At 39.0% G+C, this 27,476-nt stretch overlaps 1 protein-coding gene across 3 annotated transcripts in view; it reads right to left on the reverse strand.

Annotated features, from left to right (window-relative positions):
* The window catches only part of LPIN2 (lipin 2), a 28,209-nt gene extending 1,381 nt beyond the window's left edge, over window positions 1-26,828 (reverse strand). The window contains exons 1-19 of one of the 3 annotated variants that reach the window (XM_053468104.1): window positions 26,636-26,828; window positions 18,375-18,563; window positions 17,997-18,092; window positions 14,994-15,280; window positions 12,975-13,082; window positions 9,674-9,797; window positions 9,076-9,415; window positions 8,890-8,989; window positions 8,431-8,618; window positions 7,262-7,355; window positions 7,073-7,142; window positions 6,897-6,986; window positions 6,193-6,272; window positions 4,453-4,597; window positions 3,296-3,444; window positions 2,768-2,854; window positions 1,684-1,836; window positions 1,131-1,245; window positions 237-340 (exon numbers count right to left, since the gene is read on the reverse strand). In XM_053468104.1, the coding sequence (XP_053324079.1) occupies window positions 237-340; window positions 1,131-1,245; window positions 1,684-1,836; window positions 2,768-2,854; window positions 3,296-3,444; window positions 4,453-4,597; window positions 6,193-6,272; window positions 6,897-6,986; window positions 7,073-7,142; window positions 7,262-7,355; window positions 8,431-8,618; window positions 8,890-8,989; window positions 9,076-9,415; window positions 9,674-9,797; window positions 12,975-13,082; window positions 14,994-15,280; window positions 17,997-18,092; window positions 18,375-18,554 (2,510 nt within the window). In that variant the 5' untranslated portion in view covers window positions 18,555-18,563; window positions 26,636-26,828. Of the gene's footprint in view, window positions 1-236; window positions 341-1,130; window positions 1,246-1,683; window positions 1,837-2,767; window positions 2,855-3,295; window positions 3,445-4,452; window positions 4,598-6,192; window positions 6,273-6,896; window positions 6,987-7,072; window positions 7,143-7,261; window positions 7,356-8,430; window positions 8,619-8,889; window positions 8,990-9,075; window positions 9,416-9,673; window positions 9,798-12,974; window positions 13,083-14,993; window positions 15,281-17,996; window positions 18,093-18,374; window positions 18,564-22,737; window positions 22,996-26,635 lie in introns of those variants that run through there. The other 2 variants (XM_053468103.1, XM_053468102.1) reach the window with 2 other exon arrangements.
* Window positions 26,829-27,476: the final 648 nt, after the last annotated feature.

A 27,476-nucleotide genomic window follows, 5' to 3' on the forward strand; every position in this document is an offset into this window, starting at 1 on the left:
CTGTATTAATTGAGTTTATTGAAGCCCAGTTACGTATTAACAAAATGGCAAAGAATGCCATTTTGAGGGGTTCTTTTTAAAGCTGGCAATGTGTATAGCCGTCATGTACCACCGATCTCGTGTTTTTTAACGAAAGAGGATTATGGCTTTACTGGGTGTAGTAAACATGAGAGACAGAGTTGGTGGGGACTTGTGTGGGATCTGCAGAGTGCAGGGACAGAAAAACTGAATCTTACGATGTCTTGTTTCCTTTTGTTCGCTCTTGAATTAATTCTCCTTTAGGATTCACAGTAAATATCCGGCAGTCTGGTACTCCGACCTTTACATACGCAAAGACATCCTAAAACGGAACACAGTATCGTAAATTTTCCCCATGGGTAAAGACCCTTGTTAGTTGACACATTTTCTTAAGATCGATTTTTTTAACATTTTCCTTAAGTTCATTTCCTAAAAACGACTCTAGTCACTTGTTATTAATATTTTTATTAACAGTTACTCTTTAACCCCTTTAGGACTAGGGTTGTTTTACACTACATTAGTAGGGGTGTAAAATCATGGAAAATTTAATATTTCAACAGCCAATTACTCTGGATAGTTTTGTGCCGGATTCCCAGAACCATGATTACTACATGTGGGATGTTGCATTTGCTTTTACCCCACTAGAGGCACATATATTGCTTCTGAGCGTACTCTGAACATTCAAGCATCCACTTATGGGATAAAAATGTATCTCTAAGCCATAAGAAATCTGCCTAAATGAAAAGCACAGAACCACTACATAAACTACTAATTTCCCCTGAATATCTTAAACACACACATATGACTACACTAATATAGATGAAGACAATACATACACTTTTCATACCAAATACACTACAATACTGTAAAATCTTATATGATACATTGACTTAGTAAAGTGAGAATTGTCATATTATACAAAACAAATAGCCTGTATATGTCTTCATGCAATTTTCGTTTGAAATAACACATTTTACAGTAAAATACTCACATATATATACAGCATTGATACCAGATACACATAACCAGGAAGCCAACATAAATATTATGAAGCCACATTCGGAAAAGTAATCAGCAGACATGAAGCAGATACTTCAACGTTTAATACTTACATTAGGTCGGTTTCCAAAAGCTGCATAAAACGGTTGTTGATATGAAGGGAACAGATTTTTTATGTCATTAAGGCACTCAATCTTGAACTTTTCAGGTTTCTTCTCTATAACTTCCCTAAAAGGAACATTACAATTATCAATTTAAAAATTAAACAAGAGGAACAAAATAGAAGACATGGCAACTGCCCTCTGATAAGAATGTAAATCGCTTATCCACCTATACATAGCCACGTAACATATCAACCTTGTATATAACCCACTGATTGGTCATTGGTTTTATCTGTTTAACTTACTACAAATCGTACTATCCCCTTGAGCCTCAGACTCTGCGAGGAATGACTCACAAAAAGGGTTAACATTGTATCTAAAAGAACAGCGAAACACTATCTTTAGAGCTTAAATTTACTTCATGGCTCAGCCATGGAGATTTTCACACAGGCTTGAATCCATAACTTGTGCATGTGTTGTAACTATGAAATGGATTGCAATGCTAACTGTGTATTTTTGATCTTGTCTTTATTAAAAAAGAAGTACAATGAAATTGCATTATTACCTGTGGAACGCAGAGAAGAGGCTGCTGGGAGACAGCATCAATGGTCCTCTCGGTAAGATGGTACCCTTGTCATTCACCCAGTGTAGATATCCTCGGGTCATGTCTGCCATACCAATGGCACGAGCTGAGCAATACAGAAATTTATACCCATTTCTACAAGGAGAACACAAAGGGAACATTATCAAGGGGAAATTAAAATATAACACTACATAATGATCCAATACATTTTCTGCACATGAACTAATTATGTGACGTGACAAACCAAGTACCCATTTAGTTATATCAGTTCAGTATAACTAAACTCCTGCTATGTTCAAGAAGCTTTTATATCAGTCAAGAGCACAACTTCCCTGAATTTATATGACTGCTGGAACGCTGCATATTACTAATTGGTATATTAGACATGTTTACATATACATTGGACAACAGGCGCTAAAAATATACAATAAGAAATGACTGGAGTGTGCAATAATAGTGTTTGGTGATAATGCATTTCAGGATTAAGTTGGGATTTGTCTGAAAAATACTGATTTTAAGGTTTCAATCGAGAAAAAATTATCTTGATTCCCCCATAACACTTAGTGAGCAACCCTGAGGACCGTTTGCATTAAAGTGCAAACATTGCAATAACAGCTGAGAAGAGTTTAGATCAATTCCAATGCTCAATGACATCACACAAACATGAGACATATTAGTCATGTTTGATAATAAAAAAATAAGAATAAATGGTTGTTTGTTTCAATCTATTGTTTTACATTTTTTGTAGCTATGTGAAGTATAGTGTTAATATATATTGTTAGTATAAGCCAAAGAAATGTCAGACAGGGGTCTAAAATCAACATATCACATGTAAGCTTTCCTCTGTTAACAGTTGTAATAGGTTATAACTATATATACTAAGTTAGGACAGGCTGTAATGGTAATAATCCAAAAGTATATCACAATTTAGCATGCACAATTGGCAGATAAATTTTGTATTCTAAATATGCAATATGGTAAATTTATCTCATATAATCAATTAGGCAACCTTACTCTTAACATAAGTACTAAAAATGATTATAAGCATTCACTGCTATATACATACTCGTGTATTGAATGGTAGAGTTTTGCAATGCCTTGGTGCGTCCAGTCTTTTCCAAGCTGCGGAAGAATCTGACCTAAGGCATCCGATCTGTTAAAAGAACAGGACAGGATAAAAGAAAATGTTTACATGTAATACAACTCTATACTAAGATAAACAGATAAAGAGAAAATACGTGAACCATTTGCTTACAAAAAAAACCCAGGGAAAATTAAGAGAAGTCAGATCTCATTTCTCCATATATTAACAGAATTAACAAATTCAGAAATAGCTAATAGAATAAACGTAAGGGTATAAAAAAACCAGAAGTCAATCCCTTGTTAGGAAGAACCATACGACATCATGCCTACGTAACTGGGGTTCCTATTTTATAGATGAGATGCACAACATGGGATGACTGTCCTGTGAAGTCCATTTTTACACAACTTTCAAATATATATGTTTTTTTAAGGACTGAACGGGGTCTATACTGCAAGTTTAAAAGGGCAAACACTGGAGGAAAGTATATACACATATGGAAATGTTACATACTTGGTAATAGTTCCATCAATGTCTGAAATAATGAGCTTATCATTCCAGTTCCACAGATAAATGGTGCCTTCACATCTGCACGTTCCTTGATACTGCGTAGTAATGCTAAAAACAACATCATTCGGGCCGTCTCGGAGTTTCAGTGTTTCCTGAAGGAAACACATATAGAGAATACTTGACTTACTTTGAAATGATCTGTACAATAAACACATTATTGCAATTCACTAACTGGCTACAATTCCCAGGCGAGAAGATTCAATAAAACAGACAGATATACAAGGGATATTTTGGAAACACACAATCATGTGAGAAAGAATAGGGGAGTATACCGTCAGCTCAATTGACATCAGTACCACTCGTGCGTCTCCTAGAAGTGGGTTAGTTTTCTTGAACGTTACATTAATTTATTATCCCATACTATAGAATGAGTATCATTTTCTGACTGTTTGGGGTGTCTTGTGGCACATCAGCTATCCTATCTTGGCCAACAGGCACTGCAAGTATCCCACACTCCAGCCATCATTTGTAGTTTAATGCATAAGATAGCTGTGTGAATGTAATGGTTTTCCTTTGGCAAATTCATCAGGAGACTACTTTAACATGCAGTCTTCTTTAATGGGGGTGTAATGGCCATTAAACTGCCCTATTAACGTATATGTATAGTATGGCGCCCTGAGTGGTAAGAGTTGATCACAACCTTTCCAGTTTTCAAAAAAAAAACAAACACTTCTCTCCTGAGAACAATCAGAATGAAAGAAACTTACTTGAACCAAGAAATGTAAACACATTATTGGAACAGATAGGAAGATAAACAAATACAAAGTGCGAATTCATTGGCTCTATTTATCTCTATTTGTTGGGTGAATGAGGCTAAATGTTACGAAGTGGAAGACGCAAACTCTCTTGGAATATGCAGGGATTTACGACTGAGGGTTAGAATTTTTTGCAAGCTGGCAAAATATGTTTTTCTACAGCTTAGCCTTGAGAAAATGTTTAAACCATACAGTCTGCAATATCCCAAAAGCCTTTTTAACGGAAAACTCAACTTCTGAGACAACTGAGAATTGCAGTGTCCAACCATGGTCCATGTCAAACTTTCACTTGGAGTTCATCGTGTCACACACACACACACACACAACACAAAGAGCGGTACATACTATTTGGTCAGAAGACAGTCTCAGTGTTTTGCGGTATGAAGTGACACTTCCATGACTCTGATTGTCTATAAGAAGAGATTCTGTTTTGATCTGTTTTAATTCCAATGACTCCTCATCGCTTGAAGAATTTTCATCTACGTGTGGCCTAAAAAAAAGTCAATTATAAGTCGATTAAACAAATGGCTACAAAAAAAATACTTGTATAGCAAACGTATTATGTTAATTTGGTAAACATGAGACTTTATACATTCAATATGGTCTGAAAAAAATCAAAAACCTACTAAGGTTTTTACAGTTACTTCTAAAACGTTACATCTGAACAAATCTCCGCTTACATCGCTGTGCCAGACTAATGCTGAAGTACAATGTGGTAAATAAAGATTTAAATCACACTCAGTACTCGACTGCTTCACATAGAAATCTGACAAACTAATTTTAAAAGTAAATCAGACTCTTGGTTATAGTCTGCATTATGGTGCCAATTTTACATCAAAATGCTAACCATTTGCATAAAATACATCTATGATATGTTTTTTTTTATGCATAAGAGAACATGTTTTCCTTAATAGTACACATCCCACAAGAATTATTTTTTTCTTCAAAACAAATGTAACATGCTCTCTTGGGATCTCTCATAAAGCTACACAGTTATCCGGACTGCTCACTGTGATTAACACGTTCCCTAAAGTTGCTGCATTAATAACAAGCGAGAATGTGGATTTAGTGGTGATTGCAGAGACCTGGTACAATGATAACAATGATTGGGATGTTGTCATCCCAGAATACAATACAGAGAAAGAAGGAGGTGTTGTCCTTTATGAAAAGAAATGGGGTAAAGGTTAATCTGATACAAGGTAAGAGGAGTGTCTAGAGACAGTTTGGGACATAAAATGGTTGCTTGCATAGATGCGATATACAGAACCACGCCAAGCAGAGAAGTTTGATAATATGCTATTTGAGTGAATAACCAACATGTAAATGAAAGCATAGGCTATCAATAAAGGGGACTTTAACCCCTTAATGACAAAGCCCGCACATATACGGGCTCAAAATGCATTGTTTTCAATGAGTTTAGGGACTGCCCATTGTCCTTAAGGGGTTAATCTGTAGACAAACCAAAAAACAAAACGTAGCTGGGTCAGGCAGGAGTAAAGAGATCCTAAGTTGTTTACAGGGATTGTGTCTTGGGCAAGTGGTAAAGAAGCCAACAAGGAAAGAGGCCAAGTTAGATTTCAGGTGTCAATTTTAGAGTGTTAGGGCTCCATGGATCATCAGTGTGGTTTCATATATAGAAAGAGGTTGCACTGTATCAAAACCAAGGTTCAGCAGAATATTGCACCAAACTTGTCAGTGGAGAAAAAGGACAAGGAAGAGATCTTAGGAAGTTGTATTTGAACCACCCACAGTAAAAATGGATATATATCAATGGAACCTGATAGGATACACTCAAAGTTATCAAAAAGAGCTTTGGAGGGTCACTATTGACTAGTTCTAGAAAAGGTGTTACATTAGTGGTGGGCTGCTTTTTTAATGCTTTTCAAAGGTTGTTAGACAAAAAGTAAAAGGTAGGCCCCATTGAATGAAGAAAATTGGATTGTGTGATGCAGACTGGATCAAGGAAAGCAAAGTAACCATAACTGCAATAGCACAGGATATTTAACTATTTAAAGTATGGTTTTGTAGTATCCCTAATAATCCTACAGGAGTTTGTATCTCCAACTCATATGCATCTATATATACCTGATATCAGGCTCCACTTCTCCCTCCAGTCTCTGCTCGTTGGCTGATTCTGCGTCCAGTTTTTCCTCTTTGGTGTCAGGCTGTTTTAAAAAAAAATCCATTATGTACACAACAATCATTTTAGCCATTTCAGCAGCCATAAAGATAAGTATCCTGGAAACAGGTGTGATACACTTCTTAATCAGAGACATTAGGTTAATAGTAACTTTAAACTAAGATCATATCAGTAATAAGGTTATAATAAAACTGCAATTTTAAATGTCATTAGAAGAGGTAACTACATAACGAACGATAACATACAAAAATTTGAATTGTTTACAGATACTGACGACTATGGACATTATACACCAAGGCAAAAAAAGAGCAATTCTGGACCACAGCATCCCATAGTTATCGTTATATAGTTTTTGACAAAGAAAAAATACAGAATATTTCTGACTAATGAATATGACTTCTGTTTCAGTAACTAGAAGGGGCATGCCAATGTAATGACCTACCTTTAGAGACTACTGCTAACACTGTATTTTTAAAAATGATGTTTTCTATACATTTTAGCCATTTTTATTCGTTTTTGTTATCTTAGTCAAATTTATTAGACAGACACATTGACTCCCTATATTATTGCCTTTTGGTAAACAGTACATCGGCTCATTAATCATCCGGTAGGCCATAGCACTGCTAGTTTACAGAGCATCAACAATCACCTGTTTTACCATGCTGTCTCTCTTACGCCAGAACCACCACCTTCCGGATTTCTTTGGCATTTTTTCTTTCATCCATGATTCGATGGTATTCTACGAAACAATGCATCACTGTCACTTGCTCAAATAGATCAATACAACTTACAAACAAAATAATAACCCTGTGGAGATAATATTACCTTGGGTAAGTTTTTCTGAAATACTTGTAAACTCAGGATCATGGGAGCTGCCAATACCCAGTTATAATACCTGTTAAAGATAATTTTAGTAAGATTAATCCACACAAACTGAAACACTAAAAAAAGTAGTCATACAAAGTTCATATTCTGTACATTTAGGTAAATATATACACACACATAGGATCTCACCTATTATGGATCCGCACAACCAAATTAGGATTGTCAATAATCCCTGGGTTGTCAGCAAACTGTTGATAGGTGATAATGTGCTCCTTGAATTTTTCTGTAAAGGCATTTGCAATTACTAGGATAATATTACGCTCAATGTCATAATAGGTATAGAGTACATTATAATTCTTGTTAGGTCTTGTAGAATATGTCATACAATATGAAACTCATTAACAAATATTATAAACAGTAATAGCCCAGTATTGTCATGTAATTTTCCTCCTTTTTAATTGATAACATGGTATTTTGCCCTGGCACACATCACAGGAGAGTGAAAATGCTCACACCAGATGCATGTGCACATTTGTTGGTTTGACATATATATGCATGGGATTTGGGACATCCATTTATGGTTATATGATGGATAAATACTCCATAAAAGAGTTGTCTATTTGCGCATAGAAACTAGTCATCATGATTAGGGGGTTTGTACATCAAACAAACAAAAACACAGTGTGTGGTGTACTGTGAAAAGTCCAAAGAATAGGCCTCAGCACTAATTCTCTGGCATTGCAGCTGTACAATGATTAAAAAAATTACTTATGATGTTTGGTTAAGTCAGAATTAAAGTCTAGTGGTCAAATTCCACAATGCATGGAATGGAGCTGCTCATTCCACACACCGTAAGCATACTTATTTTAACCCATGACATAGGAAATACAGGATGCCTATAGTAGCTTTATTTAATACTTTTGATGGCATTTTTTAACTTTAATTTTTTTCATAGTTTCTTGCAGTTCTCCCTTTGATGTCCTCTGTACTGGTCACACCGTGATCAGAGATCCCAGCAGGGTCGGAACTACTCCTCTCAAGTGTTTCTGGCAGGTGTCAGCAAATAACAGAAGGGAACGCATGATGAAGCAATTGACAATTCAAACAGTGAAGGTGCGAGCTGTCACAGGACACATAAGCCAGGCAGGCTGATCTCGCTGCCACCGAAACCCCCCAGACTACTACTATTACATCCAAAAGGGCCACCTTGACATTGTTTTTGTGAACATAATAAGGAACATTCATATGGGGTGTTAAGAATGTTAAAGAAAGTTGGCACATGCAGTCAAAATTAAAGCAATTTGAGCACATATACTATAAAGGTACATCGAAAGTCTGTTTCTGTTTTCTCTACACACCTTTGGAGATTTCTCCATTTTCACTGAGGCCTCCACAAAGAGATAGGGTTACATCTGGTAGGTCCATGGCAGAGTCAGAGAGACACTCTGTACCACTGTCGGCCGCTGCACTGCCCACAGACTGAGGGGACTGGGACCCTGACAAAGCGTCAGACTCTATCCACTGTCGGGAACCTTGATCAGATTCACTATAACATGAAGACTTGTAGTTATTTCTGGTAGGATGCTTTTTGGTACACATTCAATTCATCTTTTTAGGACAAAATGTCAGTCTAAAACTAGAAGTCAGAAGCCGAGATGAAACATAAGGAAGTTTACTTTACCGAGTGGATGGATTTAAAAATGCATCTGTCAAATCTTACATTTCAATGTTTCATTCATGTGCCATTAGAGAACAGGAAACAAACACAGTACCTTTTACATGTTTTGTGGATGAATTATAAAAAGAACAATCTCTACCTTTTTGGAAAATAAAGTGCTGCTACTTCAGGCTCCAAGACGTTTAAGTCATCCAGATAAATATCGCCTGGTCCCTGATGCTGACTCCTTTTGCGGACACCTGGTTGGGTTTGAAAGACATTTAAATATTACAATGCATACAGATTTGTTTGCTGTTCTATCTAATCCCATGTATATATAATGTACCTTTTTTCCTGGATGGAGAGTCTGTTCTTAATACTGGCTTAATCTCAGATACCATATCACTATTCTCGGGGAGTAGCTGTTCCTCTGGCTCAGTTGGGGAGCTGAGATTGCTGTCAGGGGTGGAGTCTGAAGGTTGGTCTGAAGGTTGGTCTCCATCTACACCGATATTGATAGAACAAGGTCGGGGCTCTGGCTTTAGCACGGTGCAGACAGAGCCCTCAACGGACGCTTCATCTGTTGCCCCAGTCAATGACTCAGAGCTGATAACCCGAAAGTGTGTATTCTCAGATGGAGTGATTGTGGCCATCTTCAGGTGATCCATCCTTTCCTTCTTGTATACCTTCAAGTACATTGTAAGCAACAATCAGACTAAAGAAAAAGTATGCATTAAATATTGTATTGTTATAGAAAACAATGACTAATGTTGGAAAAAAAATGTGTAACGCTGTAAAAAGATGTACTGATCTTCAGTGGAAGTCCAAGCCAGTAATAGACAATACAAAACATATCACCGACCCACTTATCAAAGAGACAGTTCTGAAATATTTAGCCATGTACATTCTATACAATCATAGAGCATACAGTTCTAGACACTCACCTTAGTGGATTCTGGAAACCCTCCCCATGTCCACTCCATATGTGGCTCCGTCCTGTGGATGCTTTCAGATGGTTTTACTTCCAACTCTGAATCACTCTTTGGACCCATGGATTGGGAAAAGCTACTGAAGAGTGGAAAAAGGTAATTGTTCTCATTTAGACTTCTAAGTAACCTTCATGAAATAATTCTCTTTGCCTGTCTGGTTAATGAAAGGAATCATCAGAGGTAGACTCTGTTCTCATCGTCTGCAGACTACATATATTTTCAAAATCTACCTTCTGTCAGACAAGATTTGCTTAAAATGCTAAAATGTTTTTGTATTCTATTTAATGACATACACAAATCTTTAGTTAGTTGAGAACAATGTATTCAAAATCTAAAACTAAATAAACCAATTTACTTAATAATATCAGTGCTTCATCAAGATGTAATAATGTTAAGGAAATTTAAGACAGTAGTTATATCAATACAGAGTCAATGCCTGAAATTTATAAATGTATCCTAAAAATACATTTGTTTTAAAATTCATGATTTAATATAGATACTTAATTTGTTATTGCTAATTTAATTGGGTTTCTCATTCGCACACGTGCTGTATCATGACAGTCATGCTGGTTTTGCAGCTTGGGAGAAGCATTTTCCTGTGCTTAATATTTGGCAACCTCTGCCTCTGGCATCTTACCTACATGCTAGGAAATGTTCACACATTGACTACATGGCCAAAATAAAAATTACATTTATGTGTTTCAGCCACACCTATTGCTAACAGGTGTATAAAATCAAGCACATAAACAGCTATCGCCATAGACATACATTGACAGTAGAATGGGTCGTACTGAAGTGCTCAGTGACTTTAAACAGCGGAAGTGCCTTAGAGTAACAACAGCTGAATGTGGATGTGCATAGCACACCTGAAACATCAACAAAACTATCGTGGAGCTCATGAAATGGACTTCAAAGACATTTTAGACAACTGTATTCTTTGTGGCACCAGTTTGGGGAAGGCTCCTTCCTGTTCCAGCATGACTGAGCCTCTGTGCACAAAGGAACGTCCATAAACATATGGAATGACGAGTCTGGTGTGGCCAACCATGACTTTAACCCCACCAAACATCTTTGGCATTAACCTGAATGCTGCCTTATCATCCAACATGAGTGTCTGATCTCACAAATGCTGTTTTGGCTGAATGCGTACAAATTCCTACACTCCAACACGTGGAAAGCATTCCCAAACACAAAGAAGTGAGGGCAACTTTGTTTTCATTTGCATAGTTTTGTAATGGATGTTGTACAAGCTTATATATAGGTGTGATGGTCAGATGTCTACATACTTTTGGTCACACAATGTACCGTATTTTCCGGATTATAAGGCGCACCGGATTATAAGGCGCACTTTCTATGAGCGCCTTATAAGCAATCTTGTTTCATATATAAGGCGCACTGGATTATAAGGCGCAGCACATTACCGTTAAATAAACCATTGCTCAGACTGCAAGTCAAAATTTATTACACTTTTTAACAATAACTTGCAACTGGTTCAGCTGTAATTGCAAATCAAAACGTTTACCGTACTTTTTCAGTTCATTCCTCCACCAGAAATCCATCAAATCCGTCATCTTCAGTGTCGGAGTTGAACAGTTGGGCGAGTTCGGCATCAAGCATGGGGTCCTCCTCTTTATTATCCGAGTCGGTCTCGTTGCTGCTGCTAGGCTCTTCAGTGGTGATTCCAGCCTTCCTGAAAGCTCGGATGACACTGGAGACTGATACATTCTTCCAGGCATCCACGATCCACTGGCACATAGTGGCATAACTCGCACGGCGTTGCCTCCCTGTGTTGGTGAATGTGTGGTCACCTTCTGTCATCCAATGCTCCCATGCAGCTCGCAATTTAACTTTAAATGACCTGTTGATGCTGATATCTAGCGGCTGGAGCTCTTTGGTTAATCCACCAGGGATGACAGCAAGCTCCGAATTAGTTTTCTTCACTTGGGCTTTGACAGTATCGGTCACGTGGGCGCGCATCGAGTCACAGACCAATAGGGATGGGGATTTGTGAAAAAAGCCACCCGGTCTCTTGACGTAGACCTACTTCAGCCACTCACTCATCTTCTCCTCATCCATCCAGCCCTTTGGGTTAGCCTTAATGATGACCCCAGCAGGAAAATTTTCTTTAGGCAAAGTCTTCCTCTTGAAAATTACCATGGGTGGTAGTTTCTGGCCATTAGCCTGACAAGCGAGAACTACAGTGAAAGATGACTTCTCATTTCCTGTGGTACGTATAGATATCGTACTGGTCCCTGTTTTCTCAACAGTACGGTTTACGGGGATATCGAAAGTGAGGGGAACCTCATCCATGTTAATAATGTGTTCTGGCTGGATATTCTTTTCATTTATCTTGGTTATGCAGTAGGTGCGGAAAATGGCCAGCTTCTCTTCATAATCCTTTGGTAATTGCTGGCACACAGTAGTTCTGGTGCGAATGGAGAGATGACGCCTTTTCATGAAACGAAAGCACCATGAAGGACCTCCTCGAAAGTCCTTGATCTCCATGTCACGTGCTAAAGCAGTGGCTTTGAGTCGAATAGAGACAGTGGAGACGCTTCTACCTGCGTTTCTCTGTTCCATAACCCACTGTTCTATTTTGTCCTCCAACTGTGGCCACCTTGCTTTGTTTCCTCGGAAACTCAGTTTGGTCTTCTTTGCTTGGCGGAGGGCATCTTCTTGTTTTCTCCACTTACGCACCATGGATTCATTAATGTTGAATTCTCTTGCAGCTGCCCTATTTCCATGCTCTACTGCATAACTTATAGCTTTAAGCTTTAAACCTGCATCATAAGCATGTCTCTTAACAGGAGGCATTTTTTGGGGTAGTGGGTATAGTTAACGCTAAAGCACAGATATATTGCAAGGATCCTGCGCACAGAGCTGTAAGTATCACTCAGTGTGGCTCCTGACTACGGTGGCCGTAATGCTCAATCCATTTATGGATACTGTAAAAACCCAAGTGAAGAATAAATTCATAGGCGCACGGGGGGGAGGAGCATGGTGTGTGCTGTGGTATGCCGCTGCCGACCCCTGCCGCCCACGATAGAGGTAAAGGATCCTGTATGAACCCCTCTCTTTACTGTCGGGTTCATATATAAGGCGCACCGGATTATAAGGCGCACTTTCTATTTCTGAGAAATTCTCAGCATTTTATGTGCGCCTTATAGTCCGGAAAATACGGTAAATTGTGTGGAAAAGAAATGTATCTATGGTAGTCAAACAGTCATAAATAATTTAAGGTAACAGCCCCCCTTACCTCTCGAGAGGAGACCATTCGCCATCAGACAGAGCATAGTGACCTGATGTGTGACAGATAAAGGACTCTCTGTAATCGTCATCTTTTGATGTCATGTTTGATAAGAACCTTTAAGAAAATAGGAGGGCGGCAGCAGCATTACAAATAGCATGTTCTGATTACAAATAACTGGTTAGTTATATTACAATTGCAGTCTTAATTCATCTGATTAGCTTAGGCCACCCTACAGTACAGTTTGGAAGTAAGATTTTACCCCTGTAATATTCCAGCACTGGCCATAAAGCTTTATAATCTCTTAAAGATAGCTATTGTCACCTGGTCCATTATGGGATGCTGAGTAAGTAGGAGAAAATTGGAGTGGGATAGTGATTTCCAGAGAAGCAGTACATGGAAGAAACATAAGCCATGGGAGGAATGATGAGAACAGTTAAGAGAGTATTTGGCCATAAGAGCATAAATATAGATAGTATTGCCTGTTAAGGGCACTGTAGGCCAGGTTCTAATTCTGTAGTGTACAGGGAGCTAATGGCGTGACTGACACAGTGGGCAGCATTTGAAGAGTGATGGCATATATAAATAAAATTATATATATATATATATAGTGGCGGTGAAGAGACACGAAGGGCAATGCAGGAAACTGAATTGAAGCAGAGGAGAGAGGTCATCGGGGGGGGAAGTAGAGGGACAGAGAAAGAGGCTGGTGTGGTAAGATTCTTAACATACAAAACACTTGTCAATGTGGGAATCCAAATGCTGGGCTGGATAAGGACCAGTCAGATTGCAGGGTTTTTGAAGCCGTGGCTCATGGGTTTAACCCACTAGGCAAGAGAATATAGCCGTTTTAGATAGTTTGATTACTTTATTTCTTTTTTTTTTTTTTTTTACAAGTCAAATTTTCAAAAACGTGTTTGTTTTTCTCCATTTGCATGTTACAGCATCATATTTGTACAAAATACCTCGGCATAAAAGTACTCCATTACAGATATGATCAGTTGAATGTTTCACAGACATGGGGATATCCATTCCACTGGGCTATCAAACTTGTTTTTACTTGATTATGCTTTGCCTCTTATAATGGCAACATGGGAAATGTGAAAATATTTAAGGATCTCAACCTCAACTGAAATTCATAGCAGAATTGGTACTTACTCTGTTGTAGACCACCACATATACTATATACACCCATGATACAAAGTTTGGGAAACAGTAGTTGTAATTAAGGCCAGTTCTAAACTGTAAATACATGTTAGTGTACACTGGTTTTATGGTACACGCTCATATTTGGGTTTGGTAAAAGCATACATTGAAAATAAAATGAAACATGTATACCTATTGGATTTCCCATTTAATAATTTCTCCGCCATTACATTCTGCACCAGGATATACTTAAGTCAGCAATTAAAATCAGTGTATAACTAATTAAAAATTATTAATTTGCATGACCTAAGACAAAAACCTTGATAGAGACTTTCTTCACCCCTGCCATATAACATTGTGTTTTATTAAGAATAACTGAAAAATCATTATTGCTAAAGACTTGCTTCCTATAAAACCAAACACTGTGGATTCCCCATGATATAAGCAGGAAAGGGTGGCATGGGCATTCTTTACAGTATCTGTAGAGTGGTAGTGGGAGAAGGAGTAGATAAGTGGACATCAGAAGTTGTAAAGTCTAATACAGTTAGGGAATTTAAACATAACTGACTATATACATGGAAGGAAGATACATATACAGGAAGATCGGGCAGATCAGATCTACTGAATGCCTCTTATAGGCAGTCAGGTTCTGTGTTAATCAAATGAGTACAATTCTGGACGGTAACCTCGTTTGAGGAAGGCGTTCTTCAACCTTTGTTGCTGAAGAACACGCCTGCAAGGACAATCCTTGTAATTTATAGGTCATATCATTCACATCTATAATTTAAAGGTGTTTCTCTCCAGTTTCATTATACTTTTTCCTATGATGACCATAGACATAAGGATTCACATTTTGTTTATTTTGATGATACAGTTTCATACCTTGGAGGCTGCACTGGACTATCTTCATCAGAACTCATTTCAATATCAAACACCTCCTCCATTCCTAGAGGAGGAGGAGGGAGGTCTTCCTTTTTCTCATGTTTAAACTTCCTTCGTCTCCGCTTTTTCTTTCTCACAGACCCTGGGGTTGCATTTTCTGCCTCCATAGCATGAGATGTTAAAGAATTATTTTCTCCTTTCCCTGAGTTTGATAAATGAGCACCAGCATTCTTGAAGAACTGATCTGTGGGTATAGGTGAGGTAGCCAAGTGTGCAGGGACTTGTTCCTGGAAAGAGAACAAAAAATGTATTTATATAAGGAAAACGGTAGTAAAACATGTTCATTTGCAGTATTTCTGTCCAGGTTCTGGTCATTTTATTCACTCTTATAAAAAGAAATGCTTGAACCGAGGTTGTAGGAGAAGTAAATAACCAAATTAGCAAAAGCACAAGTGTGGAGTACTATAACAAAATCTGCATTTACCACATTAGCAAACCAGCTCCCTCACCAAAAAACCAAGCCCTTTTTATAGGGGACCCGGTTCTACCATGGCAATTTTAGTGAATCAAAAATAAAGTGCTGTTTAAAAACCCCTTCGTGACAATGGCCGTTTTAACATTTCTGCGCTGCTCGTGTTTAGCTGTAATTTTCTTCTTTCCCGTTTACTGAACCCACACACATTATATATTGTTTTTTTCAGGACAAGAAGGGCTTTCTTTAGATGACATTGTTTTGATTGTATCGTATTATTTACTATTAAAAAAAGTATAAAATATGGTGAAACATTTAGAAAAAAAATGACTGTTTCTAACTTTTAGTTGAAAAATCTTTTACTTATCTATAAAAGGTAATAAAAAAACCTGCTAAATAGATTCTACTATTTGTCCTGAGTTTAGAAATACCCAATGTTTTTATGTTTTTTTGCTTTTTTCTACACATTATGGGGCAATAAGTACAGGTAGCGTTTTGCTATTTCAAAGCCATTTTTTCCAAATCTGGTGATTCTTCCCCCCCATGTGCCATTTCGGGTATCTTCGAAGCCGGCCAATGCAATTTACCCCATCAAGTCATATATTTTTGAAAACTAGACAGCCCAGGGTATTCCAAATGCTAGTATTTTAACCCTTTCCAAGCACTTATTCTACCATCAGCCTTTGTCAAACTTTATGGTAGTAATTTTTTTGCATTTGTTTTTTCACACACATTTTACTTCAGGTATGAATAAACAGGTTCTGGTATATGTCACTATCACAATATCACACCCCAATGTGTTCAGCAACATCTCCTGAACACAATATGTGTTCAGCAAAATCTCCTGAGCGCAGTGATACCCCACATGAATGATTTTGCCTGGCTGTTTGGGGGCAAAAGGGCCACATTTGGGGCATGCACATTTTTCAATGTTGAACTTTGGCATTTGGGGATCCACTGCCCATGCCCTATTTGGTCCATCTTTGAGCCATCCATTTCAGTGTGCCCAACAAAACCATATATTTTTGAAAACTACACACCACAGTGTGTTTTAAATGCTGGTATTTTAACTCTTTGCATGCACACATTTTACCACCAGCATTGTTTCAAAGTTTGCAGTAGTATTTTTGTGTGTGTATTTTTCCCACACACACCTACTTTATGTATGAATTTACAGCTCCTGGGGAACTAAAAGGCCACATTTGGTACGTGTGCATTTTTTTAAATTGGAAATTAGATGTGTGGCCATCCTTCCCCCCCGTGTTAATTGAGACATTGTTGAATCCGGCAATTCAATTTACCCCATCAAATCATACATTTTTTTAAAAGTAGACACCCCATGGGCATTTAATATGCCAGTATTTTAACTCTTTCCATGCGAGAATTGTTTTAAGCTAATATGCTAATTTTAGGACTTGCTCACAAAAATATATTTTTATATATATATATATATATATATTTTTTTTTTTTTATTTTTTTTTGCCTTTTTTTACATTTTTTTTCAACCTGAAGGTTCCCCTGATAGTGACATCAGTGGGAAATTATTTTTACATTTTACTGGTTTTTTACTATTTTTTTCTAATTATTATTAATTTTATTTTATTTTTAATTTATTTTTACTAATCACACTGTGATTAGAAAGCTGAGCTCCATTGACTTGCATGGTTGAATGCAGTACCTGTATTCAACCTGCAAGTGGAGCCAGAGTTCTCTAGAGGGTCTGGAGACCGTCTAGCGAACTTTTTAGTCTTTATTGTTTTTTTTACAGGGCGGCCGCCATCTTGCTTGATGGCGGAGATCACCTGCAGCGGCGGCTGTGACCGCTCTCCGGAGCGGTCACAGTCCATCCCAAGCTAAGTGTTTGGTGTCGCTGGATGCCTCGTTGATCGCCTCCTAAACGCTTTTAAAACGGGCGTCCGCCGCCATACAAAGTATGGCGGATGTTGACGCCCCGGGGAGGGGCCAGAGATGGCCCCTTTGTGCCGATCATGGCGTTGCTGAATGCCTCGAGGTCGAAGCATTACAGCAACGCCGTTTCGGTGCAGAAAGCGAAAATAGTTCGCTTTCTGCACCCGTTTAAAGACGTGCCTGGCACGTCAATTGTCATCAAGAGGTTAATGGAAGTAAATAGTCAAATAAAAAAAAAAGTGCACGTACAACGTGAACAGTGCAAATTGCATGAAAACTATACAAAATTAATATATTGTTTTATAAAAAGTAACACCAGAATTGGACAGAAAACTTCAATAACAATATGTAATCAGTATATAGTGATAGGTGTTATGCTGTACCACTGTCAATGTCTGCGTCAGTATATTATGATAGAAACTATGCAGTTTTAAAGTGTGTGTGGGGGTGCCACATACAGGATCTGACCCAGATTCCAAATACTCTAGCTACGCCCCTGCATGTGACATATATAAGCATCCTAAAAACGTGACAAAGGTAGTCACTTTATTAATAGGGGAAAGAGTTAAAGAACAATGTGGTGTTGCTCCAGAGACATTGAAATATAGCTTTATGTTACATACATTTTCTTCATCTGTTTCCTGTACAAAAAAAGCTTCTCCATTGTCACCAAGTTTCATATGCAGATCAACGGGCTCTCCATTGATTTCAATATCGATCTGTAACACAAAAGAGATAGGTGCACCGGTTTTCAATAGAGTGGTGTGTGTCATACCATCTTTTATCTCTAGGTATCACAATCTTCCATATAAAGAAAAGGCAATAAGAAAGTGATTTTTACCATTACTGGTGTAACTAACAACTACAGTCAACAAGCGCAAAGCCTCTACTCTATAACTACATTCACATTACGCTAATATCAATTCCCAATAATTGACCTGCGTCACTTGAACAGCAGGCATTCATTTTATCCAAGGGCAAAAAACATAATGGATATATACCACTTTTTCCTTGGAACGCAGAACTCCGAGCTTCCCAAATCGAACGTGGAAAGGAGAGCACAGGTACGTGCCATCCTTCTGACGTACAATTACTACATCAATGCAGCCCGACAGGGTAGCCTGGTTGATTCCTTTGTACAGCTCCCTTACAGTAACCAGGAGTTGCCCGACGTAGTTCATAGTCTGATACTAGAAGAGAAAAAAAAATGGGATTTTTAATATATACACCCGTTCAACTAACATCATTAAAACGAGCATCAGTACACAACGGTGACACATGATCTGCAACAACACAGGAGGAAAAAAGGTCTACATTTTTATACAGTCTATATATGGGGCTGTTCATTCATAGCTGGCGCCTACCCATCTAAAAGGGGCACACTAGCCATCACATGCACTTTAATGCATAAGATATCTGTGAGGAAGAAATATTACACCATGGAGGAGGAGGGCAGCCACTGCGACAGGACTGCAATGTGACAACCTGGCATATGCACTTTAATGCATTCTTTCAAAGCGTGGGTGTCAAAGACACTGAACTTTTTCATTTTAAAGAGAAGCACGTGTGTGTGATTTAAAGTCAGAGATACCAATATGAAACTAGTTTCTGGACTCTCTGATAAACACGACAAACTGCTAACTCAGTGCCTGTGTCACTGGCAGCCAAACATTTAAACTTCCTGTACTCTTTCTGTGATGTCTCTGGGAATTTACAGCCCAAAATATACTTAGCTGTTTCCTGATCAAGTGTGAGCAGCAGCGGAATAGCAGAGCCGCAACAGTTACAGGGACGCCACAGAGCCCCATGCTGCCTCACCAGCAAACATTGCATATTAAAGTATTTCGCCAGCACTTTAATTGGAATGATTTATACTGTTAATACTTAAGTTTCAGCGCCACAACACCTCCTCCATGTCCCGAGGTTTTGCACCGACTGGCTTCACAAAATTGCTTTTATCGTAAGCCTTGGTAGAGCAGTGCTTTTGGTAACAGGTTGTGAGCAAGGTATACCCTATCGTTCAAAGGTTTGGGGCTACTTGGCTGTTTTCATGGAAAACAAGGACATTTCTAGCTGTAAGATAATTACAAAAGGCCTTTAAACAATTAACCTTTTAAACTTAAACATGGATTAGTGAACACAGTCGCTGATAAGTGACAGTCGCTGATAAAGGGGCTCTGTACGCCTATGAAGATAGTCCATTAAAATAGTCAGTTACAATAGTTCTCTTTTTACAAATTCATAGGAATTGATGACTTCAGACATCCCTTCTTCTTCAGACACATGCAAAGAACACCTGAGGGAAAGACCTCCTACATCTTACTGAAATTTGCTACACCAAGAGACACCAGCTTCTTTGTTATACTGTATATCATACATACACAAAGCTATAGAGTGCCGTTCGAACAACAAGATTTGTATTGTATTTTAACTGATGTAGCTCAGATCCTAATTGTTTCAGTTTTTTCATGTTTTTTTTTTTGTATTTAGTTGCCCTACACCTTGTACGCACACATTTTTACCCTAATCAGGGAGAATGGACCCAAAAGACATCACCATGGTTCTTAAGAAAGTGACTACAGGATTGGATAAATTACCCATGCAACTTTCAAAACACTCTTTTAGAAGATCATATTATAAAATAGAAGGTTGTAGTTAATGGTTTATATTCAGAGAAAGGCCATGTTACTAGCGAGGTACCTCAGGGATCAGTATTGTGATGCTATTTAATAATTTTATTAGTCATATTACAAACGGACTTAATTGCAAGGTATGTCTTTTTGTAGATCATACAAAGATCTGCAGCAGTGTTGACATTCCTGGTGAAACAAGCCACACGGCAACCGATTTAAGCAAATGAAAAGAATGGTTGAGTGTGTGACAGCTGCAGTTTAATGTTGATAATTGTAAAATAACGCACCTGGATTGTAAAAATCCCAATGCCGAGTCTCACATTGGGGGCCGTGTTCTGTCAGTGACAACAGAATAGAGGGACTTATTATTTCTGAAGGGTTAAAAGTAGGCAGGCAACGCTGGGTTATATAGCGAGAGTCATTAGTAGCAGGAAGCGTGAGATGGTTCTGCCACTGTACAGATCTTAGGTCAGCCCACACCTAGAGTATTCAGGTCAAAAGAGGGTTACCTAAATGGTGAATGTCTTGCTGGAAAGACTACGGGAACTCAATGTATTGCTTGGAGGAAAGAAGGGAAATATGGGCAGACTAGAAGGGCTGAATGGTTCTATGTTTTTATGCATGAAAAAAAAAATAGTACGACAGCTGTTAAGCCCCTCGGTGGTCTGCATTTCATGGCACATTAGCCAAGCCACTGCTGGGGCTGCTGACAGGTGGCAAGTAACACATGCTAGGAGATGTTAAGTTTCTAGCAGCACCCAGCAGTTTTATTTTACAGAACAGCCTCCTATGAGAAGTGGTAGGCATAAAGCCATCATAACCGACTGATTAAGTCGGAGTTTCTACATCAGGAAAAATGAATAGACTACATGGGCCAAATGTTCAGTCGAATTCTATGTTTCCAACACATCGCCTGCAAAGCAAATAGTCAGAGGGACTGACAAATGCATATGGTAGATATGCAGAAAGCGCTGTGGGAAGCGATCTGCATAGGTAAATGAAGTGTCCATTTAGAAAATACATGCATTTAAGGACATGATGATGACTGGATTGTTCCTGTAAACCCTTTGCAACTTTCCTAACAGGTACATCATGAAAAAAGATGATCCTACAGGACCCATGACATAACTGATGTGTGTCATCAGCTAAAACGTTTGCCATCTCGAGGACAGTTTAGTGCCCCACCTACATAATAATGTACCACAAGTGTTTTAAATAATACAAAATAAAACATTAAACTTCTGCAGCTACAGAGTTGTTGAAGGAGCCAATTGTTGAATGAATACATTTTCATTCACCTAGGTGGTCTTGTTAGACCCCTGTAACCTTGCCAGCACCGAAGCTGGTTGGTCTGTGCTCTGCTAAGCAGAACTGGTGATGCATCTCCTACAGAGCATATAGAGAGTGGGCAGGGAGCATGGAAACAGAACAAATACATAGAATGGATTCTAACAAACCACTCTATGCATTTGCGTGCCATAAATGTAAATTAAAAGATAACACTCAGCTATCATATGTATTTAAGTGTGTGCGACGGCTGGAGAGTATCTTTAAATGGGCAGTAGCATTGTACAGTATTAGGGAGCACATAGGAATAAGAAAGTAATATGATTTAAGCATGAGCCTGTGAACAATTGTAAATAGAGTTCATGTAACTTTAGGACTACCTGTGCTATACCGGTTTCATTTTAGAATAAATTTGAATATTGCAGTGGAAGACAAGATCCGTTTCATAAAAGAATGTCATGGATGCATGGAAAAATATATAAACTGTAAAAAGAAAAATTATATGATAAAAAAAAAATGAACAAACCTCAATTCATTATGGTATAACTCCCTAGTGTGCAGGGTAGTAAGATAAAAACAATTACACCCATTTCTTTTGGTATATGTGCAGAATACATTGCATACAATAATGTCCCTCAGGATGTATATGAGTGTTGGAGGGGTGAGGCTACGTAAAAGCCATTTTCACTTTCAACATTACTACTAAGTTATCGAAAGAAATTATTTTATTCTCAACTGAATTCGAAAGTAACTGAAAATTAAAAGTGTTTGTATAAAATGTACAAAGCCATTCTGTTTTAGCCTGGGTTTAAAACCTGTTTTTCAAACACTGCCCATTTGGAAATTAAGTCACCATAACTTGGTAATGTTGTACGACAGCAGAAAGCAAGGTGGCAGATCAGTGAATCCAGAACTTGCCGAAAAATGCAAACGTGGCTAAACCCCAACGATATGACCACCTAGGAAAGCTCCCCCTAAGAACTGCAATGTCCTTGTGAGACAGGCCTTTTCATATACCGTATAAAAGAACGCTTCACAAGAATTTAATTGTGTGATGACACAATAAATAATTGCATGAAAAGCACGCAGCACAATAACAGGACTACGGTGTGACAAGGATGTTTCAGTGATCCTTGATAGACAATTGTCAGCCCCGCAAACAAAAGCCCAAGATGCACTTTGCAATGTTGTTCTACACAAGCTGCTCTTAACATGCGGTATAATCTAACAGGAGAAAGAACAAGAAACATCTCCAATTAGGTAACAAGGAACCTGGACAAATTACTGGTGCCATAATGCGTCCAGGTGGATAAATAAAGCTTTATGAAACGTAAAATTACCTTTAAAGACAGACAGCAGACAAAAATGGAAGGCTTAAGATTTATAATTCAAATGTGGTCCAGAATGGTGCCACTTAGTCCTCTCTATTGGCAGTAGAACTTACCAGCAGACTAGAGGAAATCACCTCTTGGACTTCATGGGGACTTTCAGAATCCTCTGTATCATCAGATTCATTGTCACTGTCCGCTTTGAACATTTCACATTAGACGAAATGGGAGCACTACACCCCTTCCAGTAAGAAAACCAAAGGCGACGTAGAAAAGTTCCACTACAGGGTTGTTTGCTGCAAATATCACACTGGCTGCTAGTTCTCTCCCTGTGGTCTCATCAGAGGAAATGGCTTTCTTACTGAGCACAACACTATCTAAAAACTAGACGCCAATATTATATTCAGCCGAATACACAGCCTTGTCTCAGTTTGATCTGCGCAGACAATAACCCGAACATATTCCTTTACGTAAAGACCACGGCCTTGCACTGTGTCACATGATGTTCACCAACACTCCCACAGATTGAGTTAATGATTTATTTGCCCTCATTGATGTTGCTGGTTTGAAATCAGGTCCTAAGAAAGTCTTGGGTAAAATAATGTAATTATTGTCCAATCCAGCTACTATTCAACACCACTTTCAGAAATTGTGCTATTACTACTTAACAGTGAAACCATGGACAGCAATAGTGTAATATTTCCTAGTTTTTAGCAAAAAAACAAGCTCTAAGTGTAATTAATTTCCATTATCAATGCTCCCATTGCCAAGAATGTTCCTTCAAAAAAAAAAAAAAAAAAAATAATACTCAACTATTTTTTCTTGTGTTTCTTGTCTAAGAGATACTCTGATGAGGGAAAAGTCCAATGGGGAAAATCTGGTTTTATCTCATTTTCTTCTAGTAAACTTTCTTTATCCGCAGACTTGGAGGCTGCCATTGTCAATTATTTGGGTACTTTGATGGGACGTGCCTGGAAATGCTCCCTGCCATATATTAAATAATGACATAAAAACAAAACATCCAACATGTATATGCCTTCCCTGAGCCACGATGTGCAGTTATTAACACCAGTATGATCATAAAAGAAAATGTTTTGTGTGCGATTAACTAGGGTAACAGCTGATGCTCAACTGAACTATAAAACTGCAAAAAGTAAATGAAAACCATAGCCTACAGGTAGCACAGACCTTAAGATTTCCACCCCGTTTCCCTGAAACACGTGGTTAGAATATATTAATTGGCCGGATGCACAAATAACTTTGAAATGATTCCTATAATGAGGAAGTGGCTGGTGTCTCACTTGAGTAGATAATAACAGGTCACATTTAAGATATGTGGGCACCCCGCTTCGCCTGCCAGCTGTCACCATAAGGAAGACTATACTACCATGATAATTATATAGTACACGCTGCACGGAAATATGTGGATGATTGAGCAATTAATAAAATCAGCTGGTGACCAGTCTAGTTTGGTAAGATAAAGGGAACAGAGGATTATGGCATATTGAACAATCACTTCATTCACACAAAGGACCAAAACATAACATTTACTAGGGTATTAAAACTGTTTGAAAGCAATTGCCACCTATAAAGTTTCTGTACCATCGAGTACTACTAATCACACTGTACAGAGAATATGGACTCGGTTACAGGGGGCCCATATACACTATGGAGGCACAACCTCCATAGACTGCATTAAAAGGTGATGTGTGCCTTTAAGACACACAGCATCAGAATATCATGTCATATCCCAGCGCTCCTTGACTTTTAATGCAATAAAGAGGCCAGCAGAGGAGGGGGCGGCTGGTCACACCTTATTAAGCAGCGCCGAAAACAACCCAACGGCACTAAACCGCTCAAGTTCTCGTTTAATATTTCTCATATAAGGTAACAAACAACATAACACAAACTGAGAAGAGTGTAGACCCACCGAAACATAGTATGAGGAATCCAACTTTCCAAAACACGTACTCTAGAGGCAAATCCCAAATGGGGCAGGTGGCCCAGGCAGCCTTAACAGAGAATGTATATTAAAGAACAGTTGACATCTACCAAAAAATCCTGATACGAATCTATAAAAAGGTAATGGACCCATCATTGTTTTGTTGAAGGGGAAGATCTAACTTTTTTCAATACATTGATCTTTCCATATTCAATATTCAAGTATGGCAGGTACCTTGTCACTGAATGTAAAAGCGGTTGGGTCATGTGTGATATTTTTAACATTATATATTTCTAGTAAAAAATGCGGAGAAGATATATAATATAAATCTTTTATCAATATTTTATTAAGTTTAAAAATGTTTACAACCTACAGAGATTTACCATTCAAGTTCCTTTTGGTGATAACATCAACACAATCATATCTGCTCCATTCAGATTTGCTTACAGGTTGAGGATGGAGCTTTACTGCCATAAAAGAAATGCTGAATATCTGAGCTGTATTTTATGCTGTATGGCAAATATCCCAAGAACAAAAAGTATCTTTGGATGGCTTAACTATGCTAATAACAAGTAATGGAATCAATAGACCCTGTAAACTGTCGTCAGGAGGGCCAGCACACTGAGAGACCCTGCACCAAATGACGGGTCCATGCCCTTCATCTGTCATCTGTCAGGGGCCATTCTTGTATAATTTCTCCAGGGCTCACATAATCTAAAAACAGTAAAGTAGCCATCACTAAGGAATGCATTGTGCCAGAACTTTTACTTCTTCTTGTAGTTTGAAGAAAAAAAACATGAGACTTTGAATTGCATTGTGTGTATTCTATTCAGCGCTTGTTGAGACAGAATACTCTTACACATGCGATGTAAGTTGAGTAACCATAAGGCGGGCTTAGTAAACATTGATTTGGAAAAACACTGCTACAATACAGAGCTCACAATCCTCCCTCATTCTAAGCCACATGATAGAGCCGGAACTGCCAAGAGTCTGCAAGCCCACTACAAGAAAGAAAAACATCCCCAAGTGCCAAATACGACGGCGGCACTTCATAAATCCGCATGACTTGGCTGAGTAACAATATGATTGTATCCGGCCTGCGAACCTCCGCCGGGGAAATTATGCAAATATTCAAATATTTAAAAATTCAATTGGAAGCTCGTTTGATCCTGCCCTCTTGTTTCTGTTAGTCAAAATGTTACATTATATACTACTTATGTCCCGTCTAGCCATTGTACAGCGCTATGGAATTTGATGGCGCTATATAAAACAACAACAATAATAACCTGTGCTAGGCTGGCCAGGTCTGCAACACGTTAAAAGACAAAAAACATACAGCAATAACATACTTACCACGACAACTAGTTAAAGATCATAATAAATATATATAGTTTTAGTCACAAGGACGGTACGTAAATAACAGATGACTAATGCAAGGACATCAAATGAGAAGTGTAATAACGGATCTGAGACAGAATTGTGTAACACCGAGGCAGTGCCACCGGCACAAACGTGCGAGGAATGACAACTTGTCATTGTAATTAATCATGGAATGACTGGATCATAGCTCGGGGACATAGGACTTTGGACTGGAAAACAGGAATGACCCACGTGACCTACTGCAGCATAATAGATCGGTAAAGGGCCACTAACACACACATACACACACACACATACATACACAGCCAAAGTGCAAACCCTAGACAGGACAACCATAATGACGTCCTACAGAGACACCCCACCCCCAGAAACACGGTGGATCCACATCCATAGCTCAGGCCAGCCATAGGGACCCTGAGCAGGTTACAATACATCCAGGGCCCAACGTATGTGATCATACCGTAGTTACGGCCCGCCAGCAGTTCTTAGACTGCAACTCCCATAGCAACCACCCATGCTGATGGCTGTGAATTAAAAAAGCTTGTAGTCATAGGTCAACTGGGGGGGCTCAGGTTTCCCTACCGGTCTAGCCGGTACCAAAACGAGTACCCCCGCCACCGGACATACATTTATATACAGCTATACTGTACACACACACAGGCTAAACACAGCCCCCGGCGTTGACCTCTCACCTCCTTATTTCGGCTGCTAGGATATGCGCCGGTGGCCGCTGCGGTGGTGAGTCCCGCTGTCCAAGTGAATAGAACGTGGCACCGTCCGTCCACTAACGTAAAAAGTTCCAAGTCCGCCTCTCTCGGTTCACCAGTAACGCCAGCGTCTTTGCAGAAGTAGCCGGCTCGCTGTAGACGTACGGGAGCTGGGCTTCAGGGTGGAGGGGAGGAGCCTCTGTCTGCTGACGTCACCGCCCCGTCCCACTGGTAGAGTGAACGCACCGCCTCCGTTGCTTCACCCCGAGCTGTGATGGGGAAGGGGCTAGCTGTTTCTCCTTACGTCACTCCGCAGGTGTTTATAGCAGCTTCGGCGGACACATATCCAGTTTTCTTACTCTAATGCCAGCGGCGTACCTAGAGTATTTGGCGCCTCGGCCGGAAACTATATTTGGGACCCGCTAACATTTGCACAGACTAACACACTCATGCCAACACATACTCACACGTGCTTACACACACCCACAAAAACATTACACATCCTTGCTCTCTCTCTTCTCTCATTCATACACACAGTTACACATACATCCTCTGACACAAACGTCCATGCTCACACATTTATACATGACACACACAATTACACATTCATGCTCACACTCACACATCCATGTTAACAGACATGCATATACACATCCATGCAAATACACACATACACATTCAAGCTGGCACACACACATATACCTACATGTTCAAACAAACCTACCCATACACTCTCGCTATGACCTCATTTACCATCTCCCTCCCTCGCAGCTTTCTATGTGGTGCTCGCTCACTGTGTGAGAGCCTCGTGTTTAACCGAGGGGTC

This window comes from Spea bombifrons, chromosome 5, assembly GCF_027358695.1.
Source record: "Spea bombifrons isolate aSpeBom1 chromosome 5, aSpeBom1.2.pri, whole genome shotgun sequence".
In the NCBI taxonomy this organism is placed as follows: Eukaryota; Metazoa; Chordata; class Amphibia; order Anura; family Pelobatidae; genus Spea; species Spea bombifrons.